The sequence below is a fragment of the Globicephala melas genome, chromosome 4 (assembly GCF_963455315.2).
Source record: "Globicephala melas chromosome 4, mGloMel1.2, whole genome shotgun sequence".
NCBI lineage: Eukaryota > Metazoa > Chordata > Mammalia > Artiodactyla > Delphinidae > Globicephala > Globicephala melas.
Genome location: NC_083317.1, coordinates 71,628,226 through 71,655,863, shown reverse-complemented (window position 1 = coordinate 71,655,863; position 27,638 = coordinate 71,628,226). Strand labels below are relative to the sequence as shown.

The 27,638-nt window shown below is 37.4% G+C and overlaps 1 protein-coding gene across 5 annotated transcripts in view; it reads left to right on the top strand.

Annotated features, from left to right (window-relative positions):
* Positions 1–26,346, top strand: part of UBXN7 (UBX domain protein 7) — a 76,455-nt gene extending 50,109 nt beyond the window's left edge. For all 5 annotated transcript variants that reach the window (XM_060298216.1, XM_030859580.2, XM_030859589.3 and 2 more), the window contains 5 exons: positions 716–806; positions 1,461–1,588; positions 15,912–16,305; positions 16,435–16,514; positions 18,195–26,346. In XM_060298216.1, coding sequence (XP_060154199.1) covers positions 716–806; positions 1,461–1,588; positions 15,912–16,305; positions 16,435–16,514; positions 18,195–18,356 — 855 coding nt within the window. In that variant the 3' untranslated portion in view covers positions 18,357–26,346. The remainder of the gene's footprint in view (positions 1–715; positions 807–1,460; positions 1,589–15,911; positions 16,306–16,434; positions 16,515–18,194) is intronic.
* The last annotated feature ends 1,292 nt before the right edge of the window (positions 26,347–27,638 follow it).

Sequence of the window (27,638 nt, the reverse complement as noted above, 5' to 3'; positions counted from 1 at the left end):
GTATGTCCTTAAACTTGTCACTTAGTCTTACTGGCTCTGGTTTCTTTTTATATAAATTACCAAGCTAAGGGTAGATGATTGTGCTCCAATTGTTTATATTATGAAAAATTATAGGGAATTCCCTGGCGGTCCAGTGGTTAGGACTCTGTGCTTCCACAGGGGGCATGGGTTTGATCCCTGGTCAGGGAACTAAGATTCTGTATGCTGTGTGACACAGCCAAAAACATTTTTTTTATAAAATCAATACTTCTGAATGAACTTAATCTTTTCCCCACTGTAAGACATGCTATTAATGTTAGTAATTTGCCTGTTCATGTTTTACAGGCCCCTAAATTCAGTAAATTTTTTTCTGAATGGTAACCTTTTATTCAGCGACTGTTGATTGAGCATCTCTTTGCCTAGCAGTATGCTATGCACTTGAACTTACAATCTTAATATATTGTGATTTATTAAGATATATGTGGTTGAGAGTCAGGAATGAAATAGGTAGACAGATAACTTGAAAAGGAAGAGCAATACCTCTTTGAACTGGGAAATGAGGAAGAATGGATTGCTATATTTATGTAAGTTTCAGAAGTGACTGAGGGCAGGAAGTGGGGGAGTTCACACTAGGTGGCCTTCATTTTCTCTTTAATTGCTGTTGGTATATAACAAGAATATAGCTAGTACTTTTCTAAGAGGCTGATTTTTTTTTTTAATATCAATGATTTAACAGGTTTATCATGACAGTGAGGAAGGTCAGAGATACATACAGTTTTATAAGCTAGGGGATTTCCCCTATGTTTCCATCTTGGATCCACGGACAGGTAAGGGTTATTTCAGCTTATGGTCTTTAACCTATTATTTAACTTTCAGTTACCTAAATTATCTTTAGTATTTGACTGGGTCCAGTTTCAAAATGTTTGTAGTAATTTAGTTGAAGGGTTCTTGTTCATGCCCTTTAGAATTATTTAAACATCTATTGATGTGTGTATTTAGGGAATATGTTTCCAAGAACTTTGGGAGATGGTAGTATTTTATGTTTGTGCAGTTCTGTTCTTTCAAAGAATAACTGTTTATCTTCCTTATGATTTGTAAGGAATCCCCTTAGGTCACTAAAATGTTAAGATTGTTCAGGTACTGGTTGTAATCCCACCAAAGAAGCAGAGGGTAGAGCTGGGTTTATTATTAATTGATTGAGTTTTATATAAGTATTGCTTTCTCTGAATCTCGTCTTCCTAAATGGCAATAAATGATATCAGTAGATAAAGTAGTTCCTCCATCATGATGGCTGGGAATCTCTTAGGTTGGTTATAATTAATGTATCCCCTAGGTTATGAAGACACTATGTAACTTAAGCTGGTGTTGGGTGGGGATATATTCCCAGTAAATTTTAATTATGTATATGCTGAAAGAAATACTTAGTGAGAATTTAGAAAGAGTGTTGATTTTACTTCTATATCCTGGTTTTTAATCTTTAGGTCAGAAGCTAGTAGAGTGGCACCAGTTAGACGTATCTTCTTTCTTGGATCAAGTAACAGGATTTCTGGGTGAACACGGGCAACTGGATGGACTTTCTAGCAGTCCCCCCAAAAAATGTGCCCGTTCAGTAAGTATGACTAAAAAGTGGTGATGGGCAGTTAACTGTCACTGTGTAGAAGTGTCTTGTGTGAAATGTTTCAGGTAAAGATGGTAAAGATAATAATGTAAGTGGTGGACAGTTACAATTTGTGGCTGCACAACATCTTACATTTTGATAGTTTCCTACGTAAGGGTTCTCTCTTCTCAATGGAATTACAGAATTCATACTTCCCATCTCCTAGGATCAGGCATGTGACCTAAGACCTGGATTTAGAAGTAAACAATATGAATATGTAGCAGTGAGCAGGAAGACTGACCAGCAAGCCTGGTAACAGAGAAACCCACTTCTTCAGGGGCAGCACTGCTTGGACTTTTGGAATCCAGGTCTGAGCAGCAGCGGAAATGGTATTTTTGCTAGAACAACTCTCATGGTGTAATTGGGCATTATTGCTGGTTACATACCTTTAGGACCTGGGTCTCAGGCCCACCCAAAGATTATTTCTATATTTTATTTCTATAATATGCTATCACTAGGCAGACCTGTTTGATAATTGATAGCAAGATTAGTTGCAAGTAGGAGACCTTCAGAGATGCGGGAATCTCACATTGGTTGTAGCAACTGTTTGGGTTTGATGGCAGTGAGGATAAAATTAGTTACAGAGGATGTGACTTTAGCAGCCCAATATCATGCAGTGATGAAACAGTTCCTTAAGTTATTACCTAGAATAAAGTGCCCACTTAAGGAGAGGCTATGGGTGCTTGCCAAGGATTTGTATAGAATTCTTTTTTCCCCCCCTCCATTACTCAGAAATTTTACTGAAGTAGAATTCTTTCTTAAGGCATTAAAAAACCCAGGAAGTTTCTGTGATTTCCCTAAGAGAGTTTTCTCATCTTTTACAGTCATAGGCTGATACTGTCAAAACACAGAGCCTGAGCTTGTGAGTTGATGAATTACAACATAAATTGAGTTTAAAATCTCACTAGATCTCTTATAAAAGTTAAGGGACTTAGTAGGGAAAAGAGTGGGACCATAAAATTGGACAGTGACATAGGGCTGATTTGGGTGACTAGTACCTCAGACCCCACTTCTGAACTAAATTCTCTGAATGTTACAAATTTTGATCAACTATGTACAAAGAGACACAGCAACAAATAATGGCTTAAACAAGGAAGACATCTTTTCTCAACAAGAAATTCAGAGGCAAGCAGTCTAGGACTTGACTCATGTGGATGTCATCAAGGAACCAGGTTCCTTCCCGTTTTTTCCCCCCTCCATCCTTAGTATTGGCTTGTGTCCTCGTGGTCACAGTACAGATGCTACACTCCCGTATTCCAGCATGGATAAGGAGGGAAGGGGGTGGCATCTCTATTACAAAGGTAAAACAGCCACAGATAAAGAGTTCTGCTTGTTTTAGCTGGACACATTTTCTTGTACACAGTTGAGGTTCTTTTAATAAGGAAGCAAAGAAGACTGGGTATAAAATAGGAAACTAACAGAGTCCATCATAATGTCATTCTTTAAAATCAGCCTTCATGATACACAGTGTTATTATCTGTAGTCAGTCCAAGCCATTGCATGTCACGTGAGCACATCTGTTTGCTTTCTTGTGAGTGCTATTTAAGTTTATTTTGAAAAATTTCAAAATAGCTTTGTTGAAGTATAATTAATGTCTAGTAACTGAGTATATTTAAAATTTGCAGTTTGACAAGTTTAGATATGAGCATCTTTTCATGTGCTTTTTTACCTTCTGTCTCTTTTGGTAAAGAACCTATTCAGATCTCAGGCTCATTTGTCTCTTACTGGGTTGTATCTCTCTTTTTTTGTGGGGGGGTGGGGCCCGTGCTGTGCAGCATGTGGAATCTTAGTTCCCTGACCAGGAATGAAACCCGTGCCCTTTGCAGTGGAAGTGCGGAGTCTTAACCACTGGACTGCCAGGGAAGGCCCCTGGGTTGTATATCTTTTAATTGAGTTGTAAGGACTTAAGATATAAGTCCTTTGTTGGATATAAGGTTTGCAGATATTTTTTTTCAGTTTGTTGCTTGCTTATTCATTTCACGATGGTGTTTTTGAAGAGCAAATTTTAAAATGTTGATGAAATCCAATTTATCAACTTTCTTTTTTATTTTAACGTTTTTATTGGAGTATAATTGCTTTACAATGGTGTGTTAGTTTCTGCTTTATAACAAACTGAATCAGTTGTACATCTGTCCCCATATCTCTTCCCTCTTGCGTCTCCCTCCCACCCTCCTTATCCCACCCTTCTATCTGGTCACAAAGCACCGAGCTGATCTCCCTGTGCTATGCGACTGCTTCCCACTAGCCAGCTATTTTACATTTGGTAGTGTTTATATGTCCATATATAACCTACCACTCTCTCACTTTGTCCCAGCTTACCCTTCCCCTACCCCGTGTCCTCAAGTCCATTCTCTAGTAGGTCTGCGTCTTTATTCCCATCTTTCCCTGGGTTCTTCATGACCAGTTTTTTTTTTTTTTAGATTCCATATATATGTGTTAGCATACGGTATTTGTTTTTCTCTTTCTGAATTACTTCACTCTGTATGACAGACTCTAGATCCATCCACCTCACTACAAATAACTCAATTTTGTTTCTTTTTATGGCTGAGTAATATTCCATTTTTTATATGTGCCACATCTTCTTTATCCATTCATCTGTCAGTGGACACTTAGGTTGCTTCCATGTCCTGGCTATTGTAAATAGAGCTGCAGTGAACATTGTGGTACATGACTCCTTTTGAATTATGGTTTTCTCAGGGTAAATGTGCAGTAGTGTGATTGCTGGGTCATGTGGTAGTTCTATTTTTAGTTTTTTAAGGAACCTCCATACTGTTCTCCATAGTGGCTGTATCAGTTTACATTCCCACCAACAGTGTATGAGGGTTTACTTTTCTCCACACCCTCTCCAGCATTTATTGTTTGTAGATTTTTTGATGATGGCCATTCTGACTGGTGTGAGATGATATCGCATTGTAGTTTTGATTTGCATTTCTCTAATGATTAATGATGTTGAGCATTCTTTCATGTGTTTGTTGGCAATCTGTGTATCTTCTTTGGAGAAATGTCTATTTAGGTCTTCTGCCCATTTTTGGATTGGGTTGGTTGTTTTTTTGATATTGAGCTGCTTGTAAAGTTTGGAAATTAATCCTTTGTCAGTTGCTTCATTTGCAAATATTTTCTCCCATTCTGAGGGTTCTCATTTCATCTTGTTTATGGTTTCCTTTGCTGTGCAAAAGCTTTCAAGTTTCATTAGGTCCCATTTGTTTATTTTTGTTTTTATTTCCATTTCTCTAGGATGTGGGTCAAAAAGGATCTTGCTGTGATTTATGTCATAGAGTGTTCTGCCTGTGTTTTCCTCTAAGAGTTTGATAGTGTCTGACCTTACATTTAGGTCTTTAATCCATTTTGAGTTTATTTTTGTGTATGGTGTTAGGAAGCGTTCTAATTTCATTCTTTGCATGTAGCTGTCCAGTTTTCCCAGCACCACTTATTGAAGAGGCTGTCTTTTCTCCATTGTATATTCTTGCCTCCTTTATCAAAGATAGAGTGACCATATATGCATGGGTTTATGTCTGGGCTTTCTCTCCTGTTCCATTGATCTATATTTCTGTTTTTGTCCCACTACCATACGGTCTTGCTTACTGTAGCTTTGTAGTATAGTCTGAAGTCAGGGAGCCTGATTTCTCCAGCTCCGTTTTTCTTTCTCAAGATTGCTTTGGCTATTCCAGGTCATTTGTGTTTCCATACAAATTGTGAAATATTTTGTTCTAGTTCTGTGAAAAATGCCATTGGTAGTTTGATAGGGATTGCATTGAATCTGTAGATTGCTTTGGGTAGTATAGTCATTTTCTTTTTCTTTTTGTTTTTTTTTAACGTGGTACAAACGTTTTTTTCTAATTTAATTTAATTTATTTTTTTATACAGCAGGTCCTTATTAGTCATCAGTTTTATACACATCAGTGTATACATGTCAATCCCAATCACCCAATTCATTACATGACCACCCCCGCCGCTTTCCCCCCTTGGTGTCCATATGTTTGTTCTCTACATCTGTGTCTCAATTTATGCCCTGCAAACAGGTTCATCTGTACCATTTTTCTAGGTTCCACATATATGTGTTAATATATGATATTTGTTTTTCTCTTTCTGACTTACTTCACTCTGTATGACAGTCTCTAGATCCATCCACGTCTCTACAGGTGACTCAATTTCGTTCCTTTTTATGGCTGAGTAATATTATGTTGTATATGTGTACCACATTTTCTTTATCCATTCGTCTGTCAGTGGGCATTTAGGTTGCTTCCATTACCTGGCTATTGTAAATGGTGCTGCAATGAACATTGAGATGCATGTGTCTTTTTGAATTACGGTTTTCTCTGGGTATATGCCCAGTAGTGGGATTGCTGGATCATATGGTAATTCTATTTTTAGTTTTTTAAGGAACCTCCATACTGTTCTCCATAGTGGCTGTATCAGTTTACATTCCCACCAACAGTGCAAGAGGGTTCCCTTTTCTCCACACCCTCTCCAGCATTTGTTGTTTGTAGATTTTCCCATGATGCCCGTTCTAACTGGTATGAGGTGATACCTCATTGTAGTTTTGATTGGCATTTCTGTAATAATTAGTGATGTTGAGCAGCTTTTCGTTTGCTTCTTGGCCATCTGTCTGTCTTCTTTGGAGAAATGTGTATTTAGGTCTTCTGCCCATTTTTGCATTGGCTTGTTTGTTTTTTTAATATTGAGCTGCATGAGCTGTTTATATATTTTGGAGATTAATCCTTTGTCCGTTTATTCGTTTGCAAATATTTTCTCCCATTCTGAGGGTTGTCTTTTCGGCTTGCTTACAGTTTCCTTTGCTGTGCAAAAGGTTTCACGTTTCATTAGGTCGCATTTGTTTATTTTTGCTTTTATTTCCATTACTCTAGGAGGTGGATCAAAAAAGATCTTGCTGTGATTTATGTCAAAGAGTGTTCTTCCTATGTTTTCCTCTAAGAGTTTTATAGTGTTTGGTCTTACATTTATGTCTCTAATCCATTTTGAGTTTATTTTTGTGTATGGTGTTAGGGAGTGTTCTAATTTCATTCTTTTACATGTAGCTGTATAGTTTTCCCAGCACCACTTATTAAAAAGACTGTCTTTTCTCCATTGTATATCCTTGCCTCCTTTGTCATAGATTAGTTGACCATAGGTGCTTGGGTTTATCTCTGGGCTTTCTATTTTGTTCCATTGATCTATGTTTCTGTTTTTGTGCCAGTGCCATATTGTCTTGATTACTGTAGCTTTGTAGTATAGTCTGAAGTCAGGAAGTCTGATTCCTCCAGCTCCGTTTTTTTCCCTCAAGACTGCTTTGGCTATTCGGGGTCTTTTGTGTCTTCATACACATTTTAAGAGTTTTTGTTCTAGTTCTGTAAAAAATGCCATTGGTAATTTGATAGGGATTGCATTGAATCTGTAGATTACTTTGGGTAGTATAGTCATTTTCACATGATTGATTCCTCCAATCCAAGAACGTGGTATATCTCTCCGTCTGTTGGTATCATGTTTAATTTCTTTCATCAGTGTCTTATAGTCTTCTGCCTACAGGTCTTTTGTCTCTTCGGTAGGTTTATTCCTAGGTCTTTGATTCTTTTTGTTGCAATGGTAAATGGGAGTGTTTCCTTAATTTCTCTTTCAGAGTTTTCATCATTAGTATATAGGAATGCAAGAGAGTTCTGTGCATTAATTTTGTATTCTGCAGCTTTACCAAATTCATTGTTTAGCTGTAGTAGTTTTCTGGTGGCATCTTTAAGATTCTATAAGTATAGTATCATGTCATCTGCAAACAGTGACAGCTTTACTTCTTCTTTTCTGATTTGGATTCCTTTTATTTCTTTTTCTTCTCTGATTGCCGTGCCTAGAACTTCCAAAACTATGTTGAATAACAGTGGTGAGAGTGGACGTCCTTGTCTTGTTCCTGATCTTAGAGGAAATGCTTTCAGTTTTTCACCATTGAGAATGATGTTTGCCTGGGTTTGTCATATATTGCCTTTATTATGTTGAGGTAGGTTCCCTGTATGCCCACTTTCTTGAGAGTTTTTATCATAAACGGGTGTTGAATTGTGTCAAAAGCTTTTTCTGCATCTATTGAGATGATCATATGGTTTTTATTCTTCAGTTTGTTAATAGGGTGTATCACATGGATTGATTTACGTATATTGAAGAAACCTTGCATCCCTGGGATAAATTCCACTTGATCATGGTGTATGATCCTTGTAATGTGTTGTTGGATTCTATTTGCTAGTATTTTGTTGAGGATCTTTGTATCTATATTCATGAGTGATATTGGTCTGTAATTTTCTTTTTTTGTAGTATCTTTGTCTGGTTTTGGTATCAGGGTGATGGTCGCCTCATAGAATGAGTTTGGGAGTGTTCCTGCCTCCACAGTTTTTTGTAAGAGTTTGAGAAGGATGGGTGTTAGCTCTTCTCTAAATGTTTGATAGAATTCACCTGTGAAGCCATCCGGTCCTGGACTTTTGTTTGTTGGAAGATTTTTAATCACAGTTTCAATTTCATTACTTGTGATTGGTCTGTTCATATTTTCTATTTCTTCCTGGTTCAGTCTTGGAAGGTTATACCTTTCTAACAATTTGTCCATTTCTTCCAGGTTGCCCATTTTATTGGCATAGAGTTGCTTGTAGTAGTCTCTTAGCATGCTTTGTATTTCTGCAGTGTCTGTTGTAACTTCTCGTTTTTAATTTCTAATTTTATTGATTTGAGTCTTCTCCTGCTTTTTCTTGATGAGTCTGGGTAATGGTTTATCACTTTTGTTTGTCTTCTCAAAGAACCAGCTTTTAGTTTTATTGATGTTTGCTATTGTTTTCTTGTTTTCTATTTCATTTATTTCTGCTGTGATCTTTATGATTTCTTTCCTTCCACTAACTTTGGGTTTTGTTTGTTCTTATTTCTCTAGTTCTTTTAGGTACAAGGTTAGATTTTTTCATTTGAGATTTTTCTTGTTTCTTGAAGTAGGCTTATATAGCTATAATCTTCCCTCTTAGAACTGCTTTTGCTGCATCCCATATGTTTTGGATTGTCGTGTTTTCATTGTCAGTTGTCTCTAGGTATTTTTTTATTTCCTCTTTGATTTCTTCAGTGATCTCTTAGTTATTTAGTACCGTATTGTTTAGCCTCCACGTGTTTGTGTTTTTTACGTTTTTTTTCCCTGTAATTGATTTCTAATCTCATAGCGTCATGGTCACAAAAGATGCTTGATATGATTTCAATTATCTTAAATTTACTGTGGCTTGATTTGTGACCCAAGATGTGATCTATCCTGGAGAATGTTCCGTGCGCACTTGAGAATAAAGTATAATCTGCTGTTTTTGGATGGAATGTCCTATAAATATCAATTAAGTCCATCTTGTTTAATGTATCATTTAAAGCTTGTGTTTCCTTATTTATTTTCATTTTGGATGATCTGTCCACTGGTGAAAGTGGGGTTTTGAAGTACCCTGCTGTGATTGTGTTACTGTCAATTTCCCCTTTTATGGCTGTTAGTATTTGCCTTATGTATTGAGGTGCTCCTGTGTTGGGTTCATAAATATTTACAATTGTTATATCTTCTTCTTGGATTGATCTCTTGATCATTATGTAGTATCCTTCTTTGTCTCTTGGAATAGTCTTTGATTTAAAGTCTATTTTGTCTGATATGAGAATTACTACTCCAGCTTCCTTTTGATTTCCATTTGCATGGAATATCTTTTTCCATCCCCTCACTTTCAGTCTGTATGTGTCCCTAGGTCTGAAGTGGGTCTTTTGTAGACAGCATATGTACGGGTCTTGTTTTTGTATCCATTCAGCCAGTCTATGTCTTTTGGTTGGAGCATTTAATCCATTACATTTAAGGTAATTATCGATATGTATATTCCTATTACCATTTTTCTATTTGTTTGTGTTTGTTATTGTAGGTCTTTTCCTTCTCTTGTGTTTCCTGCCTAGAGAATTTCCTTTAGCATTTGTTGAAGTGCTGGTTTGGTTGTGCTGAATTGTCTTAGGTTTTGCTTGTCTGTAAAGGTTTTAATTTCTCCGTCAAATCTGATTGAGATCCTTGCTGGATAGAGTAATCTTGGTTGTAGGTTTTTCCCTTTCATCACTTTAAATATGTCCTGCCACTCCCTTCTGGCTTGCAGAGGTTCTCCTGAAAGATCAGCTGTTAACCTTATGGGGATTCCCTTGTATGTTATTTGTTGTTTTTCCCTTGCTGCTTTTAATATTTTTTCTTTGTATTTAATTTTTGATAGTTTGATTAATATGTGCCTTGGCGTGTTTCTCCTTGGATTTATCCTGTATGGGAGCTCTGTGCTTTTGGACTTGATTAACTATTTCCTTACCCATATTAGGGAAGTTTTCAACTATAATCTCTTCAAATATTTTCTCAGTTCCTTTCGTTTTCGCTTCTTCTTCTGGGACCCCTATAATTCGAATGCTGGTGCGTTTAATGTTGTCCCAGAGGCCTCTGAGACTGTCCTCAGTTCTTTTCATTCTTTTTTGTTTATTCTGCTCTGAAGTAGTTATTTCCACTATTTTATCTTCCAGGTCACTTATCCATTCTTCTGCCTCAGTTATTCTGTTATTGTTCCCTTCTAGAGAATTTTTAATTTCATTTATTGTGTTGTTTATGATTGTTTGTTTGCTCTTTAGTTCTTCTAGGTCCTTGTTAAATGTTTCTTGTATTTTCTCCATTCTATTTCCAAGAGTTTGGATCATCTTTACTATCATTATTCTGAATTCTTTTTCAGGCAGACTGCCTATTTTCTCTTCATTTGTTAGGTCTGGTGGGTTTTTACCTTGCTCCTTCATCTGCTGTGTGTTTCTTTGTCTTCTCATTTTGCTTAACTTACTGTGTTTGGGGTCTCCTTTTTTCAGGCTGCAGGTTCTTAGTTCCCGTTGTTTTTGGTGTCTGTCCCCAGTGGCTAAGGTTGGTTCAGTGGGTTGTGTAGCCTTCCTGGTGGAGGCGACTAGTGCCTGTATTCTGGTGGATGAGGCTGGATCTTATCTTTCTGGTGGGCAGGTCCACGTCTGCTGGTGTGTTTTGGGGTGTCTGTGACCTTATTATGATTTTAGGCAGCCTCTCTGCTAATGGGTGGGGTTGTGTTCCTGTCTTGCTTGTTGTTTGGCATAGCGTGTCCAGCACTGTATCTTGCTGGTCGTTGAGTGGAGCTGGTCTTGGCCTTGAGATGGAGATCTCTGGGAGATTTTCGCCATTCGGTATTACGTGGGGCTGGGAGGTCTGTTGTGGACCAGTGTCCTGAATTTGGCTCTCCCACCTCAGAGGCACAGCCCTGATGCCTGGCTGGAGCACCAAGAGCCTGTCATCCCCACGGCTCAGAATAAAAGGGAGAAAGAAAGAGAGAGAGAGAGAGAGAGAGAGAGAGGAAGGAAGGAAAGAAAGAAAGAAAGAAAAGAGAAAGAAAGGAGGGAGGGAGGAAGGAAGAAAGAAAAAGAAAAAGATAAAATTAAAAAGTTATTAAAATAAAAAACAAAAAATTATTATTAAAAATTTTTTAAGTAGTTAAAAACAGAAAGAATGAAGAGAACAACCAAACCAAAAAACAAATCCCCTAATGATAACAAGCACTGAAAACCATACTGAAAAAACAGAAAAAAACCAGACAGAACCCTTGGACAAGTGCTAAAAGCAAAGCTGTACAGACAAAACCACACACAGAAGCATACACATACGTACAGAAAGAGAAAAAGGGGGGAAAATATATATCATTGCCCCCAAAGTCCACCTCCTCAATTTGGAATGATTTGTTGTCTATTCAGATATGCCACAGATGCAGGGTACATTAAGTTGACTGTGGAGATTTAATCCGCTGCTCCTGAGGCTGCTGGGAGAGATTTCCTTTTCTCTTCTTTGTTCGCACAGCTCCCGGGGTTCAGCTTTAGATTTGGCCCCGCCTCTGCGTGTAGGTCGCCTGAGGGCGTCTGTTCTTCACTCAGACAGGACGGGGTTAAAGGAGCAGCTGTTTTGGGGTCTCTGGCTCACTCAGGCCGGGGGGGGGAGGGAGGAGTATGGAGTGCCGGGTGAGCCTGCGGCGGCAGAGGCCAGCATGATGTTGCACCAGTCTGAGGCGCACCGTGCGTTCTCCCGGGGGAGTTGTCCCTGCATCACGGGACCCTGGCAGTGGCGGGCTGCACAGCCTCCCAGGAGGGGAGGTGTGGATAGTGACCTGTGCCTGCACACAGGCTTCTTGGTGGCTACAGCAGCAGCCTTAGCGTCTCATGCCCGTCTCTGGGGTCCGCGCTGATAGCCACGGCTCGCGCCCGTCTGTGGAGCTCCTTTAAGCAGCGCTCTTAATCCCCACTCCTCGCGCACCAGGAAACAGAGGCAAGAAAAAGTCTCTTGCCTCTTCTGCAGTTCCAGACCTTTTCCCAGACTCCCTCCCGGCTAGCCGTGGCACACTAGCCCCCTTCAGGCTGTGTTCACGCGGCGAACCCCAGTCCTCTCCCTGGGATCCGACCGAAGCCGGAGCCTCAGCTCCCAGCCCCCGCCCACCCTGGCGGGTGAGCAGCCAAGCCTCTCGGGCTGGTGAGTGCTGACCGGCACCGATCCTCTGTGCGGGAATCTCTCCGCTTTGCCCTCTGCACCCCTATTGCTGCGCTCTCCTCCTTGGCTCCGAAGCTTTCCCCCTCCGCCACCCTCAGTCTTCGCCCATGAAGGGGCTTGTAAGCCTAGTGTGTGGAAACCTTTCCTCCTTCACAGCTCCCTCCCAGAGGTGCAGGTCCTGTCCCTATTCTTTTGTCTCTGTTTTTTTTTTTTTTTTCTTTTGCCCTACCCAGGTACTTGGGGAGTTTCTTGCCTTTTGGGAGGTCTGAGGTCTTCTACCAGTGTTCAGTAGGTGTTCTGTAGGAATTGTTCCACATGTAGATGTATTTCTGATGTATTTGTGGAGTGGAAGGTAATCTCCATGTCTTACTCGTCTGCCTTCTTGAAGCCTCTCTCAGCTTTCTTTTATACTTCATGCTTTTTGTGTCTTATTTGAGAAATCTTAGCCTAACCCAAGATTTTATCTCATATTTTTTATAGTTTTAGCTCTTCAGTCAGTGATCCACTTTGAATTAATTTTTGTATATGGTATTAGGGTGGGGTTGAGTTGGGATTTTTTGCTTGTTTGCCTATGCCTGTATGCTTGTCCCAGCACTATTTGTTGAAAAGATTATCCTTTTCCCATTGAATTGCCTTTGTACCTTTGTCAGAAATTGATCATGGATGTGTGGGTTTATGGCATCTATTCTTTCCAGTGATTGATTTGTCTACCTTTATGTCATTATTTTACTGTCTTAATGATTACTATAGCTTTGTAATAAGTCTTGAAATTGCATGGTGTAAGCCCTTCAACTTTGTTCTTTATAGTTGTTCTGGCTATTTCAGGTCCTTTGCATTTCAGTATAAGTTTTAGAATCAGCTTGTCACTTTCTTCGAGGAAAGCTGCTGGGACTTTGATTGGAATTACATTAGCTCTATGGATCATTTTGGAGAGAATTGACATCTTAGCAGCATTGAGTCTTCATATCCATGGACATGGCATATATCTCTCCATTTATTTAAGCCTTGAATTTCTCTCAGCAATGTTTTGTAGCTTTTGTATATTGACCTTGTAGCCTGCAGCCTTGCTACACTCACTTATTAGGTCTAGTAACTTTTTTGTAGATTTCTTAGAATTTTCTATATACATGGTCATGTTGTCAGCAAATAAAGACTGATGTACTTCTTCCTTTACAATCTCTATTCCTTTTATTTCTTTTTCTTTTTCTTTCCAGTACAAAGTTAAATAGAAGTAGTGAGATTAGACATCCTTAACTTGTTTCTGGTGTTGGGGTGAAATTATTCAGTATTTGACCAATAAGTTTGATGTTAGCTATATGTTTCTTATATATATACTTTATCAGATTGAGGAAGTTTCCTTTTATTCCTGATTTGCTGAGGTTTTATGAGAGGTTTTTGTCATGTGATTTTTTTGTATCTATTGAAATGATAATATGGTTTTCTTTTTTAGTGAATTCCATTGGTTGGTTTTCTAATGTTAAACCAACCTTACATTCGTGGGCTAAAACCCACTTGGTTATGATGCATTGCTTTTTTATATATTGTTAAGTTTGATATACTAAAATTTTGTCAAGAATTTTTATATCTCTGTTTATGAGGGTTATTGGTTTATAGTTGTTTTTTTTTTTTTTTGTCTTTTGTTTTCCGTGTAAGAGCTTGATCTTGTCTGGCTTTGGTATCAGGTTAATGCTGGCCTCACAATGAACTAGGAAGTATTTCTTCCTCTTTGGTTTTCTGGAAGAGTTTGTGTAGAATTGGTATTATTTCTTCCTTAATAATTGATGACATTTACAAGCGAAGCCACCTGGGCATAGAGTTTTCTTTGTAGGAAGTTTTAAACTACAAATTCAATTTCATTGATAGATACAGGACTATTTGAGTATCTGTTTCTTCTTTATTGAGCTTTAGTAGGTTGTGTCTTTCCAGGGATTTGTCCATTTTACCTGAAGTGTCAAAGATGTAAAGTTGTTCATTGTATTTATTATTCCTTCAATGACGGTGGTATCTGTAGGGATGGCCCTTTTTCCAGTCCTGTAACTGGTAATTTGTGACTTTTTTTCCCCTGACAGTCTGACTAGAGGCTTATCAAGTTTATTGACTTTTTAAAAACCCAGCTTTGGGTTTCATTGATTTTTCTTTTGTTTCCTAAGTTATTGGTTGATTTCTGTCCTTTTTCCTTCTGCATGGTTTGAGTTTAATTTAATTTTTTTCATATGGGGTACTTTTTAATTTAAGATGGAAATTTAGTTATTAATTTGAGACTTTCTTTTCTAATGTAGGCATTTAATTCTATACTTTCTCTGTAAGTGCTGCTTTAGTTCCATTCCACAATTTTTTTTAGCTGCAAGGGGAACTGGTAAATAGAATTTTTTAGTGGGACATATTTCATTTATAGACATAATTAGGATTCTGTAAGTAAGGATTCAGAGGAGAAAGAATGTTGGGTAGGAAGCCAGCAGTGTCTACCATGGCAGCAATCTTTAAAAATCAAGCTACACGTTATGCAATATCATTATTATAAACCTGCAGTTCACCTAAGCCATTGCAGGTCACATGGGCACATCTACTTGCTTTTTGTTTTTGTTTTTTTTGGTGGTAAATTAGCCTTAAGTTTCTTTAAAATTTAAAAAAGTTTTTTTGCTATATGATTGGCAGATAGGGAAAGCCAAATTGAGGGTCCTTTAGTTTTTTGTTAGCAACCTAAACTTTTTATGGTGGAAAATTTTTAAGTACAAGGAATTTATTGAGCTTCTGTGTATCCATTAACTGATTTCGATAATTAACAACATGTGGCCAGTCTTATTACAGTTATACCCCATCCTTTGTGCATTATTTTGAATCAAATCTCAGAATTCATTGTTTCATTCATTAAATACTTTGGCATGTATCTTTAAAAGATAAAGGTTCTTTTTATTTTTAAAAAACAGTCACAGTACCATTAACATAACCTCTAAAAATTAACAGTAGTTCCTTTATATTATAAGGTATCCAGTGTTCAATTTTTGGCTATCATAAAAAATTTTTTTTGTATAATTTGTTTTGAGTTAGGATCTAAATAAGTTCCATTCAAGCAATTCATATTTTGTGACTCAATAAGTTTAGTGAAACCTGTGACATTAGAACTTTTCCAAGGCAAAAGCTATTGAAAATTGTTTTTCATGATCACAGTGAAAACCTTCATTGAAATTAAGCTTGGGAAAATATAGTTGTTTTTTCATATTTTTTTTTGCGGTGTTTTGTTTTGAATGTTAAAGATCTGACTGTTAGATTTTTTGAAAAATGATCATTACTGAGTTATTGATTGATTGATCCCCTTCTGTGCGCCAAAGCAGGGCTAGTTGAAGTATACAATGGTAAGCAAGATAGACATCTTTCTCTGTGTTTAGTCATTTTAAATACTGATGTTTTGGTTTTATATTTGAAATCTTAATTCATGTCTTGTTCTGGGCAAGGAATAAATTGTTTTCTTGATTCCTCTCCCCTACCACCAAATCTTGTGCTTGCAATCATTGTGCTAGATGGTATGACAGTTTTTATTTTTGTTTTTAAAATTCCATTCCAACTTGGCTGTGTAAGACAAAGTTGTTGCCCTCAAATAGCTTAAAATTTAATAGAAGAGATACATCCAGCAGAAAATAATAATGGCAAGCTGTTACATTTCCTGTGCCCTATTTGACTTGATTATTTTTTGGTTTAACTGTTTTCTTTTTCTTTCTACCCATGTTTTATGACTGCATCTTGCAGGAGAGTCTTATAGATGCAAGTGAAGACAGCCAGCTAGAAGCTGCCATCAGAGCCTCCTTGCAGGAGACACATTTTGATTCCACACAGACAAAACAGGATAGCCGCTCAGATGAAGAATCTGAATCTGAACTTTTTTCTGGCAGTGAGGAGTTCATATCCGTTTGTGGCTCTGATGAGGAGGAGGAGATAGAGAATCTTGCCAAGTCTAGAAAGTCTCCCCACAAAGATTTGGGGCATAGAAAAGAGGAGAACAGAAGGTCACTGACTGAGCCCCCTGCCAGAACTGAGCCTGGAACAGCCACAAACCACCAAGGATTGCCAGCGATGGATTCAGAAATATTGGAGATGTCACCTGAAAAATCAGATGGAATAGTGGAGGGCATTGATGTAAATGGTGGGTTACATTTTAGATTTCCTTTACTTAATACTTGAATATTACTGAAGGGATTTGTTTATTTGTTTAAATTAGTCTTCTATCTTAAGCAGCTATATCTCTCTATATATTTTTTAACCCTTCCTTTAGGACCAAAAGCACAGCTGATGTTGCGGTATCCAGATGGAAAAAGGGAACAAATCACTCTTCCAGAGCAAGCTAAACTACTAGTAAGTATATCTAATTGGAAGCATTTACTCGAAGCAGAAAAACTAATTGGCATAATTAGCTTGATGATTCTTTGAAATATGTGTTAGGTCTGACCTCTAACTGGAAACTTCACTGTGGTGAATCTTAATTCCAACTGCTTTATTTCCTTCCCAAATTATCTTGGGCAACTCACATAGTCCATTGTAGCCAAGGCATTTCTGTTCCATGGCTGCATGTAATAGAAACCTAACTGAAATTATTACCTGGAAAAGGGGAGTGGGGTTATTTGAAGACTGTAGAGGGGCCTCCTGGGTTTCCTAGTAGCTGGAACTGCAAAGTAGTTAAGAACCAAGACTATTTTCCTATGTGTTTCTCTTGTGGGGCCTGTTGGGTTTTCCCCTTGTGATTCTCTACTTCATACCATTCTTCTCTCTGTATTCTGGTGGCTTTTGTTTGCAAAACAGCTTGTACATAGTCTGTCATACCGGTGCTTTGAGGGCCTTTTCCTCCAGAGTCCACAGCTGATGGGCCCTCCCTCCATATTTTTCAACTTCTAGAAAAGAGAATGAGTCTGACTTGCTTAGATTAGCCTATGAATGGATCCTCCTTGAGTCAGGTGTTCATACCTGGCCATTTGCTGTGGCTAAAAATAATTAGAATCTTGAAGACTGTGACTTGAATGCAAGTAGGCTCTGGCCTCTGGTGCTAATATCCAGACTGTCTCCCTAGTCTAGTAATTGGAAAGGAATGGGAGATGAGACAATGAATACAACAAGTATAGACCACTTTTTTGAGAAGGTTGGTTGTGAAGCTAGAGTGGGGAGTGAGCAGTAATCAGAGGGGAAAAGATGATCGAAGGAGAGACTGAGCATGTTTAAGTCTTATGGGAGGTATCTGCAGAGAAGATGTTGAAGATACCTGTAAAAGAGTGGTATTCCGTGGTGGCACAGTTTCTGAGATGACAAGAAGGGATTCAATGCACAGGTGACAAGATAGGATGAATGACGTATCTTCCATGATAAATAGAAAGAAGGAAAACTGATAAAATGTTTAAAAATTAGGACAATAGTTTTTTTGTTTTTTTTTAAGGGAACTTTATTTTTATTTATTTATTTATTTATGGCTGCTTTGGGTCTTCATTGCTGCACAGACTTTCTCTAGTTGTGGTGAGCGGGGGCTACTCTTCATTGTGGTGCGTGGGCTTCTCATTGTGATGGATTCTCTTGTTGCGGAGCACGGGCTCTAGGCACATGGCTTCAGTTGTTGTGGCACAAGGGCTCAGTAGTTGTGGCTTGCGGGCTCTAGAGTACAGGCTCAGTAGTTGTGGCACACAGGTTTAGTTGCTCCGCGGCATGTGGGATCTTCCTGGACCAGGACTCGAACCCGTGTCCCCTGCATTGTCAGGCAGCTTCTTAACCACTGCACCACCAGGGAAGAAATTGGGTTTGTTTATTGGAGAGACAGTAATAACCCTGTATATTTCAGTATCACTTAATGGCTCTAAATTATTGGGTGCAGGTTTAGTATCTCCCCATCCAGAGGGTTATATTGGCCCTTCCATAAGAGTAAGCTTCAATTATCTGAAAGAATAACTTAAACTTTTATCTGATTTTAAAATGAATGTTATATTTTTAATTCTTCAATATGCTCTTTCTTTTTGTTTCCATCTAACAGCTTTGTCTTTCTGTTATTTTTCATAGGCTTTGGTGAAGCATGTCCAATCTAAAGGATATCCAAATGAACGTTTTGAACTTCTCACCAACTTTCCTCGAAGGAAACTCTCTCATCTGGACTATGATATTACATTACAGGAGGCAGGCCTTTGTCCTCAAGAGACTGTCTTTGTACAGGAAAGAAATTAACATCATGGCCTGACCTCTCTCAGCTTACCCCTTTCTTTCCCTTTTTCTGTGAGATACCATGTCACTGAGTATGTATTTTGGCTCATAGGACCATAGAGCCAAAGTTGGGCAAGCAAGTCACCTGCCTTCTCTTTTATTTCTTGTTCTCTCCTATAATCAGTCTCACATACCCCACCCCACCCCTCTTTTTCTCTCTTCTCCCATTTTCTTCTTTTTCCTACTTTTCTCTCTTTCTTACCTAATCTGGTGACCAAATGGAAGTGTTAGGATAAGACCTCCTAGTACTGGCAGCAGGAAATGTATGTTCCAATAAGTGGTCTCTTACACAGCACTTTTTTGGGATCAAATGATAATGTTACTCCTCAGACTCCTTTGGTAAAGGAATGGCTAGATTCAGAATAAGAGCAGCCTCCTTTTTTTGTAAGCCCCATGTTTAGTAGGGAGAGGAAATTCTCTAACACATGTTTTGTTTTATTCATGTAGGAAATAATCGTGTAACAGTGTCCAGGGTTTTGTTTACATGGAAAAAGCATCCTTTATAATTATTGCTCATCATATTTAAAATTTTTTTCAAAGAATTCCCATCTTCCCAGCTAGAATTGTTTCCATGATATGTGTTATTGACAGAAAGAATGTTAAACTAGGGTGAGTAGCATGGGGTGGCTTTCAATATCCTAGCCTGAGACAGCTTTCTTTATTACTCTATAAACTATCTTGATCCTGCTAGTCCTGGAATGGACATTTCGTGAGCATATTGTGGTGACTGGGATAGGAAGGTGCTTGCTGTTCTTGCCAGTGCAGCATAATAGTTCCTTTGGCCCTTCCATTGTTTGGGTCCACAAGTGATCTGTAGGAAGGCACATGTTCAATAATCATGAGCACAGTGGCTTGTAGTTGTAACCACTATGGTTATTGATTGTCCTATGTACTTTAAGGCATACTTAATGTATGCCCCAGGGGAAAAAGAAAAGATGCAGCTGAGAGTTGCTAACCATGTTCCTTTGGTTAGAAATAATGATTCATTTTTTACCCTTGGTTGGAACAGTCTCTAAAAGGCTCTGGTGACTGAATGAGCCTAATTCCTCATGCTGTTTCTTGCAAAAGGTATCAAAACTGAAAACCTCTCTAAGTAGAAGACCTTTAAAATCAATTCATAAGACAACATTTAGTAAGGGAGGTGGGGAAGATTACCAGTAATCTTCAGATGTGGGTTTTTTCTGCCAACAAAAGCCACATTCAAATTATAGTTGATGAATGCTTTTTTCAGTATTATTTAGAAGAGGCCATCTTGAATCTATATAATATGATTTGACTTATCAGCTTCACATTATGCTCGATTCTTATTTTGAGCTTTAGAGTCCTCTGAAGGGGTAGTAGTAACTCTGGTGGCAAAAATCAGAACTTAACTTGTTATAAAACCATAATACAGAATGAACGTATTTTGTCAATTGGGGTTTAGATTGACTGATTCTTCTGCTTGAGGAACATAAATTGCTATTGCTCAGAGACCTTTAGGTTCCCATCTACTTTAAGATCACTCTCTTGGCAACTAGGGGATTAAAAAAAAAAAACATGCTTGTTTTTGCTAGTACACAATTAGCGAATACAGTTTCTAATGGTTGGACTTTGAGGGACCCTCTCTAAAGAATGAGTTATGTATCTCCTCAAGGAAATCATGGAAAATTCTGTTTATTCTTCAGTGAGTCCTATTGAATTAATGTTCTTACATTTTTTTCTAAGTCTGTGTAAGTGCTTATGTATAAGTATATAATTGTATAAATATTTATAAATATATTTATATAATTACAATTTCATTTATACCTTGAGTCAAAGTTCTCTCTTTAGATTGGTGACTGAGTAATACCACTTCGGTGTTTTTTTCATAGGCTCTCGAGGCTAACTAGCAGCTTCTGATTTAGTGAGGAGGCATGGTTTTCATGTTAATTCCTCAGTTGTATCTCTGAAATTGGATAATATACTTGCTATCTGAAGAAAAGAGCTATATACAAAGGTGCATTAGAGGGTAAAAAAATTGTTGGTTGTAGACAAGGTCAGAAATCTAGAAATTCAGGGAGGCACAGGGTAAGAAATGAGGTTATGCTCAGTGTTGGTGCTGTCATGGCACCTATCTCCACTCGGCAAAGTCACAGCTAAAGTCCAAATCTGTCAAAAATATGAAGTCAAGAATTTTCCCCATAGGATTCTGTTTCATTCTTTTACCTACTAGTTTCTTTTTATAAAACATATCTAGAGAACTTGAGACAACATGTTCGTTAATGATAAGATGTAGTTCTTTCTGATAAGCTCAGCCCTGGCATATCCATTTATGAGAAACCAAAGTGACTTTTTCAACTTCGATTACTGTGAGATGACCACATCAAAGTGATATAAGTAAGCATATCAAAGAGATAGGGCATGAGATACTGATCCAACTTAGATAAAACTGGAGTGTTTAGAGTACAAGATTAGAGGATTTTATTTTATTTTGAGGCAGGAGTGTAATTATCCTGGCCTTGATATAGAGGCCCATGGGGGAGGCATTATGGATTGTACCCAAGAAGAGTATGGATTGTGCTTTGTTCAAGAACTTAATCCACTTAGGTAGTATGTCTTATTTCTTCTGCAAATTCCTTAGCTCTTTGGAGGAGAGGTTTTATTGAATAGATAAAATGAAGTTAGTAAGATAGGTAAAAATAGTCATTCCTTGTAGGTATTGGAAACAGCTTGAGAGAAATCTTAAAAGGTAAGGAGGAAAAGAACAAGATAGACTTTGAGAGTAAATGACAGGAGACAAATATAAAGAGATGAAATGAAAACTAGCAGGGGAAAGGTAACAGGAAGTCTTTTGAATTTGATTTAGGAAGGAACCAGAGAAGAGAACAGCTAAATGAGGGAAGAACAGGGAACTAATTTTGAGTAACTAATGTGCGAAGTACTTTATGTGCATTTTCTCCTTTAATCTCCCTAAGAACTCTACCAAATGGATATTTCCCCCATTTTATAGATAAGGAAGAAAATTGAAGTGCAGAGAACTTGTTCAGGATGTCACAGCTAGTAAGTAAGTGGCAAAATCAAAATTGGCATTCATGCTTTTCACTCCCATGCTGTAGTCTCCTGCAATAGGAATCAATTTGCTCAAAAGGTTATCTTCGCATTGTTTGGCTCTGTAAGTTATCATTTGATTTTTTTCCTTAAAGCTTGTGAGATTTGTGCTATGCCTATAAATTCTTATTTACACTGTTATTTTGAGGGGCAGATTACTGATTGCTTTTTTAAAATGATACAGTGATGAAAATGTAAGAGGAAAATAACTATGGCATTATTTGCCAAGAAAAAATGGAAAGGATAAAAAAGAATTTTATCAAATTTTTAACCATTTCTCAGAAAAGATACAATTATCTTTTCTATATCCCATCTGTATTAGATTATTGAAACTTCTATGTGTATATTTTTAAATCTCCTATAAAATTCTACTTCCTTGATTCTATAAGTTAACAATTATTTGAGTCCTTAATCAAAGTTGGAAAAATCTTGAAATCCAAGATCTGGTTCCTGCCTGTTTTATCCAGTTGGAGAGACACACTACACTTGAGATAATAGGAGAATATGTAAATGCTTACCTTTTTGAGACTGAACCATAATTACAATAGAAGTTTAGAAAGGGTAAAGAATAGTGTAGGCTTTAGTTAGGAAAATAAAACTGGAAAGTGGCAAACACTGTGGCTCAGATTTTCTTTTGACTTACCTGTATTCTTTAGTTCCACCTTTTGTAACTACTAGATTTAGGGCATGATGTTTTAACAGTAAGGCATAACTAGTACCCAAGTAGGAAAGAATTATTGATTCCAGGATTAAAGATTTTAGCTAGCAGGGATCCCACTTGGATACTTAGGAAAATACCAGAGGGAGCCACTTGCTACTGAAAAGTGAAGGAAAGATTTAATTTCTATACCCAGGTACAAATTAAATGTATAGTACAATATATTATATATGATATGCAGAAAGGGCACCATATGTAGGCAATAAGTGTACTTGGGTAACAGCTCTGCTTCTAATTAACAGAGAACTGGACTAGATCAATAGTTCTTAGTCTGTTCAAGTAAAAGGGCTTGTAATTTTAAAATTCAGCAGTGGTGGGGAGTTGTGGGGTTAAGTATAAATATCATTAATTCCATAAGTGGAGAAAATGTAAATGTGCATATGGAATTGCAGACCTTTTGCAGAAACTCTTGGAACCTACAGATTGTAGACCACTGAATTAGATTATCTCTGAATCCTTTCCACTCCAAAATTTAATGCTTTTAGTCTTTTCCTTTATTTTATATATTATCCCTAGAGTAATTAAAAGTATACTTGTTAATCAGTTCTTGCTTTTTTTTTTCCTGTGTCCAGGTTTCATTTGCCCAGTAACTTGCTCTACCCTACTGTGATGACTGTAATCTCCAGAAAGGAGAGTATAATAGTTACAGATCTAGTAATGATCTTTTAAACACAATTCATTACTTCTAAAACTTAATGCTGTGTTCCTAATCAGTGTTGAGTATGACTAAAATGTAATGAGAACCAAATATTTCACTGACACCAGAGTTATATTTTATTTTGTATGTGTACTTAAACAAAGCACTTTACTGGCTGAGCAATTGTTAGGAAATTGATTTGTGTAAGCTGTAGAAGTCACACTTGGTTTTGACAGAAACAAGTGTTTCAAGATCCAATTAGGCCAACTTTTTAAAATATTTCTTATCCCATAGAGTGTATCTCCATGGTGTCATTCTCTCTCTGGCCCTCTTTCATTTGGAGCCAGAGAGAGAGAGTAAATAGTATTCAGTAGTACTACTCAATAGTAAATCATGGGATGGGGGTTGATGAATAAGTAATGTCTTGTGTAAAACTAAATGAGAGTAAGAAGAACCCACCCTTCTGGTGAACATGGCAGTTTTCCAGTAGGACCACTTAAAGACAGCTGTGTACTATGAATATTCAACTTCATTGATTTGCCTTGCTTAGCATTTTAGTTACTGCCTCACCATGCAGTTTAGTATTGCACTGTACACATTTTAGAATGGTGGTAAGAATGTTCTTTAGTACTGAAAATAACCAACAGAGAACACCAAGCCTGACATTGATTTCTCCTGACATGTAGAAATTTGGTATTTCAGTGATGGCTATTTTGGTCTTTGATTCACCTATGTATCAATCCTGCTAGAGAGACAGCTTAGAATCTAGCTTTTTTCAGTAGACATTATGATGACCTTGGTAGTTTTCCCATGAAGTGATCTCGTGGTTAAATTATTGGATATAATGAGACCCTTAAATTAGAAAATCTTTTAATATAATTTTCTATTCTCTTCTTGATTTTTGACATCTTTTCTCAGAAAATGTCTTGATTTTTAATGAAAATTGGCTGTTTAAGAAATTCCATTTCTAAATTTTAATATGTAACATTTTTCATTTTTCATAAATTAATAGACAAGGAAAGAATTTGAGGCAAACATCATTTTTATAACTCATTTTCTCTCTACCTAAGAATCCTTATTCCAAATATAGAATAGCTAGCTCCATGATACCCCTCCGCCTTTTTTGGCCTATGGAATGCAGTTGTATTGCTTAGAATCTCAGTCATTCTCATAAACATGATAGTGTTTGGTACAGGCCTTGCTTTGACATATGATCTCAAAGTAGAGTTGAGCAATCTAATATGAACTACTTTAATAAAACATAATTTAGCATTTCTGTATTTTCAAAAGATAACCAGATTTATTTGTAGGATTAGAGATACAAATACCGATGGTAGTATTTTGCCTAAGAACAATCAAATATTAATCTATAAATATGGAAAGCTGCCTTGTTGTATTTAATTCTCTTGCAACAAACAGCAAATTTTTGTTGTTTGCCTAATAGTATTTCCTCTACAGAGATCAAAATGCCCTAAGATTTTATATCCCTTATAAGGTCACTTGGGTTTACAAATTGGAAGAATAAGCTGGACTTAACATAAGAAAAATTTTACCTCCATTAAAAGAAGTTGTTAATCTAACTGGGCCACCATGAATCACTCATTTATTAGACATGGTAAATAAAATGGGAAACATTTCAAATAATTAGATAAATTCTGACCTGGAATTGAATTCTCCCTTCCTTAAAATCTTTTCTATTTGCTTTTTTCATAAACTCAATATGGGCATCTTATCTGATAAGGGAGAAATTCTTGATATGGAGCCATTCCCTGCCATTGTGCTTTTTTCCCCCTCTGTCAAGGTCACTGACTTTAAGTACATGTCACCAGGATATATTTCAAGTTAATGGCATTGGAATGTTGATGCTCAGTTGGATATCTTTCTGTTTTCAACAAAATGGCTTTATAGTATGCTTTTCTCAAAGCTTCTGTGTTCTTAATAATGGAAAATATCAATAAATGGTGTGATTCAAAATATAAATAGGTTTTTGACACTGATAATCAGATGCTCTTAACAGTAGCTTTTTGATAATTCATTGCCCTGTAAGTTAAACCTCATGTGGAGTGACCATTGCCACCAGAAAATCCCCTCTTACATGCTAATTAGAATGAAAGGAGTATGTGACCTCCACTTTTCAGTTAATGAGTAGGAAGTTTGTAGGGGCTGTTTATCTTACCTGTTGGGGGACTTGGGCCTTGTTACTTTCCTCGGTTTGTCACTTCGGTTTGGAAAGGGTATTTAAAACTTGCTGGGAAACAGACAGTAAAGCTATGAGATAATCCTCTAGTCTTAAATGTAGAGAAATGAGTACCAGTTGATGCTACCACAATACTTAGACTTTGAGGGGCTTCCAGCCAAGCTTTGGCATGAATTTTAGACACAATTTTATTCACTCTTAAGAATCTTTCTTTCTAGAATGGTTTTCCCTTTGATTGTTAACAACTTCTAAGCATCTGGTGTCTTTTTTTTTTTAACCCTTTAAGAAACAAAGTAGGTATTGATTGTTCCATGGAAACACTCAGGAGTGTTTGTAGGCTTCTGTGCATGCTTTGTATGAATTTAGTTTGAACAATGCGTTCTGAATCATCTGGGATGTCCAATTCTGGCATGTCTTCACTAACTGTGTTTTTTAAACATTTTCCATGTCATTTTCCAAACCTCACTTCCCATCTTATTCAGAGAAGTTTAACCAAGGAATGAAATTTGGGGATAGGGATGGGGGTGGGTTGGGGGCTTGAGTGAAGTCAACTTAGGGTATTTGCTTTAGTGTTCTCAAGCAGTTTCTCACAGTGTTTAGAAATTCCCTGGGATGTTTGTGTACTCACCTTATTCTGGATAAAGTGGTGGTCTTAGTGAGATTTGCATTCTTAATGCAGGACAGGCTCTAAATTTAATCTGTAGTGTAACTTTGTTATTGAATCCAAGAAGATAATGGACAGAGACAGTGCTTCTATTGTAATGTTTCTGGCAAGTGTTCCCTAAAATGCACATATGTATAGTTCTCAGTTTTCTGGGCTTTAATCCCGTGGTGCTAGGAGATATCATTTATTTCTGCAGTTCTTCTCAAGAGTGGGAAGAAGGCTTTGGGCCGTATGAGAAAGGGGCAACTGGATCATCCACTAAATTTTTTTGTTCAAGACACACTAGAGACCCTCCTGTATTTCTAGTAAGTGATAATAAAGGTGCTAGGGAAAGCCTTAAATCTGAAGACATATGGAGGCCGTAGAAAATCTAAACTTGTAGGAGGAGAAAAACAAGCCGTTAGATAAAGCAGAGCTGTAACTGCTGGCTAAGACTCAATGGAACTTCCACTTGCTCTAAAACCAGGGAAATCTTAGATAACTGGGTGTGATATATCTATAGATACACATAGTCTATAGGTAAATAATTTCTAAAATGAGGATCTTTCTCTCAGTTGGTGATCCTCTGGTTTTGGCTGTACCAAATTGTGAATATTCTTGCTGTGTTGTACCCAGTTGCTTTATATTGATATTGCAACTTGAATTGGGGAGGGGGGCGGTGGGACATTTGGGGTTGGGGAGGGAGGGAAGTCTTTTGAAGACATCAGCTCACTGTGCTGAGAGAGGGACCAAACTCAAGGAAACCTCTGATCTATAAATTCAACTGCTGCATTTTTTTATAAATACATGTAAATGTCCTGTTGTAATATTTGATCTTGGAAATAAAATCAAAAACTTTTCAGTATTAGTTTTCTTGCATTATTGTTTTTGTGAGGTAAGACTCTGGATACTACTTTTGTTAATACAATTCAGGTTTGCTTGCTTTCATATTCTCATGTTTAGCACACTGTAGTATTTATTGAAAAAGGTTAGTTCATAGTCCGGTTGTCAAGGGTAAATGTTTGTTAGCTTCTTCTCTGCTCTTAGTTAACATGTTGAACGTTCATGATAAATGCTCTATAAATGTTGGTTGAACTATTCATGAGATCACTGGGTTAGCTAGCCTTGTAAGGAAAGTAAGATTCTGTATTTGACATATTGGCAGTTCAAGCAGTGTCTAGTCTTTCAGATCAGCAGTGACTAATGACTAAGGACTCAGCTTAAACAAGTGAAGGAAAAAAAGTAATTACTAAATTAATGGGAGAAAAACCAGGAGTTATGAGAGACCATGATGAGCAAAACAGACACAGCCCCTGCCCTCAAAGAACTTTCTTTTTAGTTAGGAATACAGATAGTAAACAAATAAAAAAATATAGATTTGATTCAAACACTATGAACAAAACTGGAAAAGGAGCCAGTAGAGAATTCTGCTTTAAATAGGATGTTGGGGAGTTAACATTTAGACTGACACCTGAAGGATGAAAAGAAGGTGTCCCATACTAAGAGTAGGAGGAAAACTTCCAAGGAGAACAACAAATGGAGAGGCTGTGGAGCAGGAAAGTTTTTGATGTATCCGAGGTATTGAGAGAAGGCCAACGTGTCTTGCATGTAGTGAGCAAAGGGAGTGGCATAAAATGTGTAAAAGCCAGATCATACAACACCTTATTAGGCCCAGTAAGGAGTTCATATAGTGTTCATATAGAGTATAACAAGAAGCCATTATTGTGTGGAGGGTGGATTGCAAAAGAGCAAGAGTAGAGACTATTGCAATGATCAGGGTACAAAACGGAAATTGCCTGGACCAGCGTCATGGCAATGGAACTGGGAAGTAGTATACAGATTAGAGATGCATTTTAAGGTAGAAATTTAAAGACTTAACTGTTGGATTAGATGTGGGGCAATGAGGGAAGGAGAAATCAAGAATGACTCAAGTTTCATGCAATGAATAGGTATTAGTGTCATTCCTGAGGCAGGAATGGGGGATC